The 13,553-nt window shown below is 37.7% G+C and overlaps 1 protein-coding gene across 9 annotated transcripts in view; it reads left to right on the forward strand.

Annotated features, from left to right (window-relative positions):
- Nucleotides 1-13,553, forward strand: part of FAM13A (family with sequence similarity 13 member A) — a 337,331-nt gene that overhangs the window by 60,579 nt on the left and 263,199 nt on the right. For all 9 annotated transcript variants that reach the window (XM_070790892.1, XM_070790889.1, XM_070790891.1 and 6 more), the window contains one exon: nucleotides 4,841-5,018. In XM_070790892.1, the coding sequence (XP_070646993.1) occupies nucleotides 4,841-5,018 (178 nt within the window). The remainder of the gene's footprint in view (nucleotides 1-4,840; nucleotides 5,019-13,553) is intronic.

Consider the following 13,553-nt stretch of genomic DNA (forward strand, 5'->3'; position numbering starts at 1 on the left):
AAAGCAGTATAAATTGCAGATCCTCAGTATTATTGTGGGTGCTAAGTTGCTTGAGTCGTGTCTGACTATAACCTGCCAGGCTCCTCTGTCCATGGCATTCTCTAGGCAAGAATGTTAGAGTGGGTTACCATGCCCTCCTCCAGGGGATCTTCCCAACTCAGGGATCTTAACTCACGTCTCATGTAATTATTTGGTATGAAAAGAAATGTTATGCTAATAAAGTCTTTACTTCACTGCCGATATGTTTGAACAAAGACTCAGGAGGTAAATTATGAATATTAAGGTCCAAGTGTGGTGCACTGCTGTCAGAGCCGCTGAAGTAGGGTGAACCAGTGAATCTGTCCTCCATCAGAGGAAGCGCGAATGCTTGTGGGTAGGAGGAGATACATATGTTTTCCCCATCATACTTATTTTTGCTTTGGAGACCATATTTAGTGATTTTTTCATTCATGCCATGAAGGATTTCATGGTATTTTGCTAAGTTGGAGATTCTCTGAATAGATGTCTCCCTTCCCATTTTTTGGTCAGTTTTATTTCCTGGGAAATTACTCATTATATTTCAAAATAGTGGAAGTAAATCATCAAAGTACTGCAGCTTTTCAAAGATGTCATAAAATCCTAACTATTTTAAATTTTTTTTTTTTTTTTGATCTAGTGTCTTCACACATTGCCTGCCATAGGGTTTGAAGTTTCATTTCAGAGCCAGAAGGGCGGCCAGATGTCCATTGTCAACACTGTTGGAAAGCTGTTGCTTATACCCTGAAATGCTGGGAATTAATCCACATTTTAGAAAGAGAGCACACACCCATGAAAACATCCAGACTCACTTTGCCTTAGTCACCATAAGGAAAAAAAGGCAAATAGGAGTACATTTTCTGTTAGTTTCTTTTTTGTTCTATTTTATGTATTTATTTTGACTGTGCTGCATCTTCCTTGCTATGCGGGCTTTTCTTTAGCTGCAGCTAGCAGGGTCTGCTCTCTAGTTGTAGTGCACAGGCTTCTTAATGCGGTGGCCTCTTTGTGGATCACAGGCGTTAGGGCATGTGGGCTTCAACAGTTGTGGCTCTCGAGCTCTAGAGCCTAGGCTCAGTAGTTGTGGTGCATGGGCGTAGGTGCTCAGTAGCATGTGGAATCTTTCCAGATCAGGGATCAAACCTGTGTCTCCTGCATTAGCAGATAGATTCTTTACCCTAAACCACCAGGGGAGCCCCTCTTAGTTCACATTTGTCTTTTTAATATAAAGGTATGAAAAACGGATAGTTATCAATTCATTTTTAATCACTCCCAACAATTATTTCCATTTTGTATGTATTTCTACTAGGCAAGATCATAGTACAGTGGAAAATGATGTGATAATATGCAACATACCACATCTTTATGGATTATCAAAATATTTGGATATGATTTTTTTAAAAAAACGGGTTTTCCCAGTGGTTCAGTATAAAGAATCTGCCTGCCATTGCAGGAGACACAGGTTCAATGCCTGGTCCGGGAAGATCCCACATGTCATTGAGCAACTAAGCCCCATGTGCCAGAGCTTTTGGGCCTATGCTCTGGAGCCCGGGAGCCACAACTGATGAGCCCACGTGAAACAGCTATTGAAGCCCTCATGCCCTAGAGCCTGTTCTCTGCAACAAGAGAAGCCACTGCAATGAGAAGCCTGCACACCCCAACTACAGAGTAGTCCCTGCTCACTGCAACTGGAGATAAGAACAGCCAGCACAGCCAAAAAAATTACTATGAATAGTTTCTAGTATCAAGAGATCTATTTGCCCTGAAATTATAGTTTACTGGATCACATTGTTTGTGATCAATAAGAAATGGAGTTATTCCAGTCATAAATAGAATGTTCTCCAATATGATTCTACCAAAGAGGGGACATCTATACATTTTCAGCATTGCTATTTTTGACAGCATCACTTATTCTAACATTCATAAGGGTGAAATGGGTTCGTATTAAAAGACATTTCACTGAAACCTCACTGCATTCATAAAACCAAGGTAATGAAGGTAAAGCAAAACATTACTTTGCTTATTTAACAAACACTTAACATAGCACTTAGTATGTGTCACCTACTTTGTTTTAAATACTCTGCAAGTGTCAACTCATTTAATCCTCATCACAACCCTGTTTCATAGTTGATTTGCATTTTTTACTAAGTCGCTTCAGTCGTGTCTGACTCTGCGTGACCCCATAGATGGCAGCCCACCAGGCTACCCCATCCCTGGGACTCTCCAGGCAAGAACACTGGAGTGGGTTGCCATTTCCTTCTCCAATGCATGAAAGTGAAAAGTGAAAGGGAAGTCGCTCAGTCGTGTCCGACTCTTGGCGACCCTATGGACTGCAGCCTACCAGGCTCATCTGTCCATGGGATTTTCCAGGCAAGAGTACTGGAGTTGAGTGCCATTGCCTTCTCCAGTTGATATTACCCTTAAAAATAAGGAAACAGTGCAGTGAAGAGTCTGAGGTCACAAAAGTAGTAGGTAGTTAAACCTGCTTCCTAGCCTGCATTCTTATCCTGTGGTCTACAGCCACTGTCAGTGGCAGTCTGTGACTTTCTGTGTTTTCACTTCCTGCTATTGGACATTACCTGTGTATCTGTAATGCCGGCACTCTTCTTCCTTTGCATCTTACTTGCCTCACTTTTCTGTTTCTTACACTATTGAATGGCTGGAGCAGGTGGCCTATCTAAATTAAAGAATCCAATATGTGTTAAATGTTCAGTTCAGTTCAGTTGCTCGGTCGTGTCCGACTCTTTGCAACCCCATGAACTGTAGTATGCTAGGTCTCCCTGTCCATCACCAATTCCCGGAGTCCCCCCAAACCCATGTCCATTGAGTCAGTGATGCCATCCAACCATCTCGTCCTCTGTTGTCCCCTTCTCTTCCTGCCCTCAATCTTTGCCAGCATCAGAGTCAGCTCTTCACATCAGGTGGCCAAAGTATTGAAGTTTCAGCTTCAACATCAGTCCTTCCAATGAACACCCAGGACTGGTCTCCTTTAGGATGGACTGGTTGGATCTCCTTGCAGTCCAAGGGACTCTCAAAAGTCTTCTCCAGCACCACAGTTCAAAAGCATCAATTCTTCGCTGCTCAGCTTTCTTCACAGTCCAACTCTCACATCCATACATGACCACTGGAAAAACCATAGCCTTGACTAGACAGACCTTTGTTGGCAAAGTAATGTCTCTGCTTTTTAATATGCTGTCTAGGTTGGTCATAATTTTCCTTCCAAGGAGTAAGCATCCTTTAATTTCATGGCCGCAGTCACCATCTGCAGTGATTTTGGAGCCCCCCAAAATAAAGTCTGACACTGTTTCTACTGTTTCCCCATCTATTTCCCATGAAGTGATGGGACCAGATGCCATGATCTTAATTTTTTAAATGTTGAGCTTTAAGCCAACTTTTTCACTCTCCACTTTCACTTTCATCAAGAGGCTCTTTAGTTCTTTTCACTTTCTGCCATAAGGGTGGTGTCATCTGTATATCTGAGGTGATTGATATTTCTCCCGGCAATCTTGATTCCAGCTTGTGCTTCTTCCAGCCTAGTGTTTCTCATGATGTACTCTGCATATAAGTTAAATAAGCAGGGTGACAATATACAGCCTTGATGTACTCCTTTTCCTATTTGGAACCAGTCTGTTGTTCCATGTCCAGTTCTAACTGTTGCTTCCTGTCCTGCATACACATTTCTCAAGAGGCAGGTCAGGTGGTCTGATATTCCTATCTCTTGAAGAATTTTCCACAGGTTATTGTGATCCACACAGTCAAAGGCTTTGGCATAGTCAGTAAAGCAGAAATAGACTTTTTTCCTGGAACTCTCTTGCTTTTTCGATGATCCAACAGATGTTGACAATTTGATCTCTGATAGGTTGTCATTATTCCCTGAAAGTATCTTCTGTAAAGGATTTGTTTGTCCCTATGATAGAAAGTAGTATACAGAATTACTTAAGATAGCAACTTTACTATTTAAATATCGACAAAACAAATCTCTGAGAATTGAGGGAAACTTTTCACATGTCTGCCTGTGAATTTTGGTACATTGCTGGATGTTTTTGGCTTCATACAAGGTTACTGGGGCTTCCCCAGTGGCTCAGTGGGTAAAGAATCTACCTGCAATGCAGGAGACACAGAAGACTAGGGTTTAATCACTGGGTCGGGAAGATCTCCTGGAGGAGGCAATGGCAACCCACTCCAGTATTCTTGCCTAGGAAATCCTTGGATCCTGGCAGGCTACAGTCCAAAGGGTCGAAAAGAGTCAGATAAGCTCAATCCAGCTGAGCAACTAGGCACACACAAAGTTATTAGACTTTTGTATGAAGCATATATCAAATTCTAAACTCTGTGACATGTGGGTGATTAAAAATCTCCTTAAAAATTTAAAGATTCTGTCCATTTTCTCTATGCACAGACCCCTGATTATTGAGTTTGGTGTCACTCATGGTGATCCATGTAGGTCTCTTACATCAAGTTTTTTCAACCAAGAGATTCTTGTTTTTAACAGACTTGAAGGCAAAAATGAAATGGATGATGTGCTATGGATAAAAGTCCAGCCATTATCTTAATTTATGGCAAGAAAACACAGAATTGAAATACCACCCTATTTTGTTCACTGAATAAAAAGCTTGTGGTTTTCAGGATGTCTTGAATAAGTCAGTTATTCTTGAAAATTAAATGCTTGAGGATCAAAGAAAAAGCGAAAATGCCTCTTTATAATGTCACATCTCAGTCCCTGGAAATGATTTCTGAATTAAATGTTGGGATATATTGTACTTGTGTATCTTTTTTACTACTGTAAAATATACCTGAGAACAATTTTTCTTCTTTTTTTTTTTCCCAGATGACAGAAATGATGCTCAAGAGAGTAACTTAAGAGCCTTAATAGAAGAGCTGCCAGATACCCACTACTGCCTCCTCAAGTACCTTTGCCAGTTCTTGACGAAAGTAGCCAAGCACCATGTGCAGAACCGCATGAATGTTCACAATCTTGCCACTGTATTTGGGCCAAATTGCTTTCAGTAAGTTGGTGAACTTTTGCTGTTAGTTTCATCACGTATCCCCTTTTCCTTTATAACTGCCTAAAATTGCTGCGATGTAGAAGCATATTTCGGACTAAGAAGTCAACCAGTTTATATTGGAGAAATTCCGTCTTGGTATTGGGCATTTTAGCCTTTTTTTAATCCCAATTTTTGAGAAGGAAGCTGTGCCTTTTTATGAAACCATAATTTTTAATGTTTCAAACAACTTTATTTAAAATTCTGGGAATTAGTATTACTTTTATTAAAAACAACATTTAAAAATCAATTTAAAAAATTGATTAGAAAAAGAGGGAATGAGTTTGATATAGTATGTAATTTTTTTGTAAATCATTGCTAATGGGTGGAAAGTAACAAGTGGAATATGTCAGTGACAGAAAAATGTAACTTCAGCTACATTTGTTTTCTAGGAATAGATTAGAAATAAACTAATCTCCTTGGTAGATGCTATATCACTAGGCACAAGAACTTTTCATAAAGCTTTATATTTTCCCTGTTATTCCTCAAAGGTGTTTAATCATTAATACACGAAATATGATCTTGAAAACCAGAGACTTTGCTTTTAGCTTTCCTATCAATATTTCTGATATCAAATACATTCCTTCCACTTATAAGGAAAGATGAAGAAAGAACATTCACAGTTTAAAGCTCTAAGAAATTCTCAACAAGTTTTTTTTTTTTTTTTTTTAATAGTATATCTGCTTATCCACTCCATTAATTTACAGACTCATTCAGCTGCATGGAACTAGTAATAGTACAATCTTCAGATGACTCTAAATATAAACTCTAGCTTAGATCATAGTGACTACAGGGTTGCAAGATATTTACAGTCTTCTGTGGAGAAAAGTTCTACCTAGAACAACTATCTCCTTTGTAATGTGAGAGAGCACCGTGTTTATTGAGTACAGTACTAAGTGCTGTACTCATTTATCTGATTGAGTCCAAAGAGGCAGAATTGGTTTATTTTGAAGTTCCCATATTTAGGATAAGAAAAAAATAGTTCAGTTCCTGTGACCACAGTTAGGTCAGTGACTATAGTCCATAAATGTTAATAAAGATCATTGGTAGAAAGTCTGCCATTTAAGGACAATTCTCACATCATGAAGCACTGAACAACAAATGAAATACTTTTCTTAATAACTTAGGCGAAAACAATGTATACATTGTATGGTCAATAGAATGAGATGGTCAGTAGATGAGGAGGATTTTTTTCCAAAGGGGAAATCCTCATTAAAGGCTATAAATTTTAGATACAAGGTGATATTTTTAAGAAATCTACAATCATAAAGCTGGAAGAAAATACACCAGTAATATATGATTGGTGTTCTGGATACTAGACTTCTAGGTGACTCTTAATTACTATGTTTTCACATGTATTTCCAGTTACAGGTTATTAAATTTAGTTGACTAGGTAATATTATCATTGTAAAATATTCAAACAGTGTAGAGGTATATTGAATAAAAATATCCTCCAGTAGTTCCTCCCATTCCAACCTCCTCTCTAGAGAGAAAATTAGTAGCCAGGTGTGTATCCTTTTTGAACACAGCCATAAATCTATTTTAAAATATGAATGGGATCAAGGTGTGTGTGTACTGTGAAGCTTGATTGTTTTTATGGTAGCACTAGAACTTTTAATGTCAAAAGATCTATAAACCTCATTCTTTTAACTATTAGATAATGGGAATTTATTCTAACTTAGCTCTACCTCAGTTGATGAGGGCTGATGTTGTCAATTTTTTGATACTAAAACAGAATTATAGTGTACATCCTGAGTGTGATTCTTTATGTACAGCTCTCTTACTGCTTTGTGGGAGTTCCTTAGATCTTCTGGAAAATAATCTTTGGTCTGTTATAAACATTGCAAACATTTTATCCTATTCTGTTGTTTGTCATTTAGTTTTATTTATGGTGCTTTATAAATTTTTTAAATTTTAATTTAATGTATCAACTCTTCCTCTTTTTGCTTATCAGGATTTAGGTCTTAATAATATTTCTAAATAATATTAATTATGTTCTCTTGCTTAATAGTGATATATCATAAAAATATTATAACATATTTTTCTTTTGTCACATTTATAGACTTTTTATGCTTAGGTTTTTACTTTCTCTAGAATTTTTTTTGTATGTATCACATGTGGATCCAGTTTGATTTTTCTTCCAGTAGATAGCTAATTATTACTAGACCATTCATTGAGTAGTACATCTCTTTGCTAATTTACAATACCAACTCAATCACATATTACTTTCCTGCATAAATGAATTTGTTTCTGGTGTTTGTATGTTTCCTTCCTGTTCTCCGTATCTTTACCCTTTAAGAGGAATTTTGGAGTCTGCATGGTAAGTGGTATCTAATTGTGGTTTTGATTTGCATTTCTCTGATGACTAATGACATTGAATATTTTCTTATATGCTTATTGACCATTTGTATATCTTTGGAAAAATGTCTATTCAGATCCTCAGACCGTTTTTACTTGGATTTTGTCTTTATGATTGAATTGTAAAAGTCCTTTGTATATTTTAGATATTAGTCCCCTATCAGATGTGGGATATGCATATATTTTCTCCTATGAGTTGTCTTCTCATTTTAATTGTATCCTTTCAAACAGAAAATGTTTAATTTTGATAAAGGCAAATATATTTAATTTTTCTATTGTTACGTATGCTTTTGGTATTGTATCTAAGGTTTTGCCTAACTTGTTAAGATTTTTTAAAAGAGCTTTATTGTTTTAACTCTTACACTTAAGTCTATGGAGTTAATTTGGAATTAATTTTTGTGTGGTATAAGAAAGGAGTCCAGTTCCACTCTTTTGCCTGTGGGTGTGCAATTGTCCTAGTACCATTTGTTGAAAATTGAATTGTCTTGGCACTCTTGTCAGAAATTGGTTAACTATATTGTTGCTACTGCTGCTGCTGCTAAGTCGCTTCAGTAGTATCTGACTCTGTGCGACTCCAGAGATGGCAGCCCACCAGGCTTCCCTGTCCCTGGGATTCTCCAAGCAAGAACACTGGAGTGGGTTGCCATTTCCTTCTCCAATGCATGAAAGTGAAAAGTGAAAAGTTAAAGTGAAGTCGCTCAGTCATGTCCGACTCTTCGCGACCCCATGGACTGCAGCCCACCAGGCTCCTCTGTCCATGGGATTTTCCAGGCAAGAGTACTGGAGTGGGGTGCCATCGCCTTCTCCGAACTATAGTGTTAGGGCTTATTTATGCACTTTCAGTTTTATTCCATTGATATATGTCTATCCTTATGTGGTTACCACACTGTCTTGATTCCTGTCACTTTTTAGTAAGTTTTGAATTCAAATAGTGTTCATCTTCCAACTTTGTTCTTTTTCAAGATTGCCCCTTTTGTTTGCATAATAATTGTAGAGTCATATTGTAAATTTCTGCAAAAAAAAAAAAAAAAAATAGCCAGCTGGGATTTTGATAGGAATTCTGTTGAATCTGTAGGTCAGTTTGGGGAGTATTATTGCTATATTCAGTTCAGTTCAGTTCAGTTCAGTTCAGTCGCTCAGTCGTGTCCGACTCTTTGCAACCCCATGAATCGCAGCATGCCAGGCCTCCCTGTCCATCACCAACTCCCAGAATTCACTCAGACTCACGTCCGTCGAGTCAGTGATGCCATCCAGCCATCTCATCCTCTATCATCCCCTTCGCCTCCTGCCCCCAATCACCCCCAGCATCAGAGTCTTTTCCAGTGATCAACTCTACACATGAGGTGGCCAAAGTACTGGAGTTTCAGCTTTAGCATCAGTCCTTCCAAAGAAATCCCAGGGCTGATCTCCTTCAGAATGGACTGGTTCGATCTCCTTGCAGTCCAAGGGACTCTCAAGAGTCTTCTCCAGCACCACAGTTCAAAAGCATCAATTCTTCGGTGCTCAGCTTTCTTCACAGTCCAACTCTCACATCCATACATGACCACTGGAAAAACCATAGCCTTGACTAGATGGACCTTTGTTGGCAAAGTAATGTCTCTGCTTTTGAATATGCTATCTAGGTTGATCATAACTTTCCTTCCAAGGAGTAAGCGTCTTTTAATTTCATGGCTGCAGTGTATGATGGTGATCTGCAGTGATTTTGGAGCCCCCAAAAATAAAGTCTGACACTGTTTCCACTGTTTCCCCATCTATTTCCCATGAAGTGATGGGACCAGATGCCATGATCTTCGTTTTCTGAATGTTGTTTTAAGCCAACCTTTTCACTCTCCTCTTTCACCTTCATCAAGAGGCTCTTTAGTTCTTTTTCACTTTCTGCCATAAGGGTGGTGTCATCTGCATATCTGAGGTGATTGATATTTCTCCCGGCAATCTTGATTCCAGCTTGTGCTTCTTCCAGCCCAGCGTTTCTCATGATGTACTCTGCATATAAGTTAAATAAGCAGGGTGACAATATACAGCCTGTATGTACTCCTTTTCCTATTTGGAACCAGTCTGTTGTTCCATGTCCAGTTCTAACTGTTGCTTCCTGACCTGCATACAGATTTCTCAAGAGGCAGGTCAGGTGGTCTGGTATTCCCATCTCTTTCAGAAGTTTCCACAGTTTATTGTGATCCACACAGTCACATATTGGCATAGTCAATAAAGCAGAAATAGATTTTTTTCCTGGAACTCGCTTGCTTTTCCGATGATTGTCCAATCCATGAATATGGGATGTCTTTCTTTTTTATTTTTTATTTATTTTAATTGGAGCCTAATTACTTTACAATATTGTAGTGGTTTTTGCCATACATTAACATGAATCAGCCAGGGGTTTACATGTGTTCCCCATCCTGAACCCCCCTCCCACCTCCCTCCCCATTCCATCCCTCTGGGATATCCCAGTGCACCAGCCCTGACCACCCTGTCTCAGGCATTGAACCTGGCCTGGCTATCTGTTTCATAATATACATATTTCAATGCTATTCTCTCAGATTATCCCACCCTCGCTTTCTCCCACAGAGTCCAAAAGACTGTACTATACATCTGTGTCTTTTTTGCTGTCTCGTATATAGGATAATCATTAACCATCTTTCTAAATTGCATATATATGCATTAGTATACTGTATTGGTGTTTTTCTTTCTGGCTTACTTTGCTCTGTATAATAGGCTCCAGTTTTATCCACCTCATTAGAACTGATTCAAATGCATTCTTTTTAATAGCTGAGTAATATTCCATTGTGTAACTGTACCACAGCTTTCTTATCAACTCTTCTGCCAGTGGACATCTAGGTTGCTTTCATGTCCTGGCTATTGTAAACAGTGCTGCGATGAACATTGGGGTACACGTGTCTCTTTCAATTCTGGTTTCCTTGGTGTGTATGCCCAGCAGTGGGATTGTTGGGTCATACGGCAGTTCTATTTCCAGTTTTTTAAGGAATCTCCACACTGTTCTCCATAGTGGCTGTACTAGTTTGCATTCCCACCAACAGTGTAAGAGGGTTCCCTTTTCTCCACACCCTCTCCAGCATTTATTGTTTGTAGATTTTTGGATGGCAGCTATTCTGACTGGGATGAGATGGTACCTCATCGTAGATTTGACTTGCATTTCTCTGATCATGAGTGATGTTGAGCACCTTTTCATGTGTTTGTTAGCCATCTGTATGTCTTCTTTCGAGAAATGTCTGTTTAGTTCTTTGGGCCATTTTTTGATTGGGTCGTTTATTTTTTTGCAGTTGAGCTGCAGGAGTTGTTTGTATATTTTTGAGATTAATTCTTTGTCAGTTGCTTCATTTCCTATTATTTTCTCCCATTCTGAAGGCTGTCTTTCACCTTGCTTATAGTTTCCTTCCTTGTGCAAAAGATTTTAAGTTTAATTAGGTCCCACTGTTTATTTTTGCTTTTATTTCCATTACTCTGGGAAGTGGGTGATAGAGGATCCTGCTATGATTTACATCAGAGAGTGTTTTGCCTATGTTTTCCTCTAGGAGTTTTATAGTTTCTGGTCATATGTTTAGATCTTTAATCCATTTTGAGTTTATTTTTGTGTATGGTGTTAGAAAGTGTTCTAGTTTCATTGTTTTACAAGTGGTTGACCAGTTTTCCCAGCACCACTTGTTAAAGAGATTGTCTTTTCTCCATTGCACATTCTTGCCTTCTTTGTCAAAGATAAGATGTTCATAGGTGCATAGATTTATATCTGGGCTTTCTATTTTGTTCCATTGATCTATATTTCTGTCTTTGTGTGCACCATACTGTCTTGATGACTGAAGCTTTGTAGTATAGCCTGAAGTCAGTCAGGTTGATTTCTCCAGTTCCATTCTTCTTCTCAAGATTGCTTAGGCTATTCAAGGTTTTTTGTATTTCCATACAAATTGTGAAATTATTTGTTCTAATTCTCTAAAAAATACCATTGGTGGCTTGATAGGGATTGCATTGAATCTATAGATTGCTTTGATAGTATACTCATTTTCACTGTATTGATTCTTCCAATCCATGAGCATGGTATATTTCTCCATCTATTTGTGTCCTCTTTGATTCCTTTCATCAGTGTTTTATAGTTTTCTATATATAGGTGTTTTGTTTCTTTAGGTAGAATTATTCCTAAGTATTTTATTATTTTCGTTGCAATGGTGAATGGAATTGTTTCCTTAATTTCTCTTTCTGTTTTTCTCATTGTTAGTGTATAGGAATGCAAGGGATTTCTGTTTGTTAATATTATATCCTGCAACTTTACTATATTCATTGATTAGCTCAAGTAATCTTCTGGTAGAGTCTTTAGGGTTTTCTATGTAGAGGATCATGTCGTCTGCAAACAGTGAGAGTTTTACTTCTTCTTTTCCAATCTGGATTCCTTGTATTTCTTTGTCTTCTCTGATTGCTGTGGCTAAAACTTCCAAAACTATGTTGAATAGTAGTGGTGAGAGCGCACACCCTTGTCTTGTTCCTGACTTTAGGGGAAATGCTTTCAATTTTTCACCATTAAGGATAATTTTTGCTGTGGGTTTATCATATATGGCTTTTATTATGAGGTATTATTGAGGTATGTTCCTTCTATTCCTGCTTTCTGAGGTTTTTATCTTAAATCGATCTTGAATTTTGTCAAAGGCTTTCTCTGCATGTATTGAGATGATCGTGTGAGTTTTACCTTTCAATTTGTTAATGTGATGTATCATATTGATTTGCAAATCTTGAAGTATTCTTGCATCCCTGGGATAAAGCCCACTTGGTCATGATGTATGATCTTTTTAATATGTTGTTGGATTCTGTTTTCTAGAATTTTGTTAAGGATTTTTGCATCTATGTTCATCAGTGATATTGGCCTGTAGTTTTCTTTTTTTGGCATCTTTGTCTGGTTTTGGTATTAGGGTGATGGTGGCCTCATAGAATGAGTTTGGAAGTTTACCTTCCTCTGAAATTTTCTGGAAGAGTTTGAGTAGGATAAGTGTTAGCTCTTCTCTAAATTTTTGGTAGAATTCATCTGTGAAGCCATCTGGTCCTGGGCTTTTGTTTGCTGGAAGATTTCTGATTACAGTTTCAATTTCTGTGTTTGTGATGGGTCTGTTAAGATTTTCTATTTCTTCCTGGTCCAGTTTTGGAAAGTTATACTTTTCTAAGTATTTGTCCATTTCTTCCAAGTTGTCCATTTTTTTGGCATATAGTTGCTGATAGTAGTCTCTTATGATCCTTTGTATTTCTGTGTTGTCTATTGTGATCTCTCCATTTTCGTTTCTAATTTTGTTGATTTGATTCTTCTCCCTTTGTTTCTTGATGAGGCTGACTAATGGTTTGTCTATTTTATCTTCTCAAAGAACCAGCTTTAGGCTTTGTTGATTTGGGCTATGGTCTCCTTTGTTTCTTTTGCATTTATTTCTGCCCTAATTTTTATAATTTCTTTCCTTCTACTAACCTGGGGTGCTTCATTTCTTCCTTTTCTGGTTGCTTTAGGTGTAGAGTTAGGTTATTTATTTGATTTCTCTCCTGTTTCTTGAGGTAGGCTTGTATTGCTATGAACCTTCCCCTTAGCACTGCTTTTACTGAATCCATAGGTTTCGGATTGTTGTGTTTTCATTTTCATTCGTTTCTATACATATTTTGATTTCTTTTTTGATTTCTTCTGTGATGTGTTGGTTATTCAGAAATGTGTTGTTTAGCCTCCATATGTTGGAATTTTTAATAGTTTTTTTCCTGTAGTTGATATCTAATCTTACTGCATTGTGATAAGAAAAGATGCTTGATATAATTTCAATTTTTTTGAATTTACCAAGGCTAGATTTATAGCTCAGGATGTGATCTATCTTGGAGAAGGTTCTGTGTGCACTTGAGAAAAAGGTGAAATTCATTGTTTTGGGGTGAAATGTCCTATAGATATCAATTAGGTCTAACTGGTCCATTGCATCTTTTAAAGTTTGTGTTTCCTTGCTAATTTTCTGTTTAGTTGATCTATCCATAGGTGTGAGTGGGGTATTAAAGTCTCCCACTTTTATTGTGTTATTGTTAATTTCTCCTTTCATTCTTGGCAGCATTTGCCTTACATATTGCAGTGTTCCTATGTTGGGTGCATATATATTTATAATTGTTATATCTTCTTCTAGGAGTGAT

This window comes from Bos indicus, chromosome 6 (genome assembly GCF_029378745.1).
Source record: "Bos indicus isolate NIAB-ARS_2022 breed Sahiwal x Tharparkar chromosome 6, NIAB-ARS_B.indTharparkar_mat_pri_1.0, whole genome shotgun sequence".
NCBI lineage: Eukaryota > Metazoa > Chordata > Mammalia > Artiodactyla > Bovidae > Bos > Bos indicus.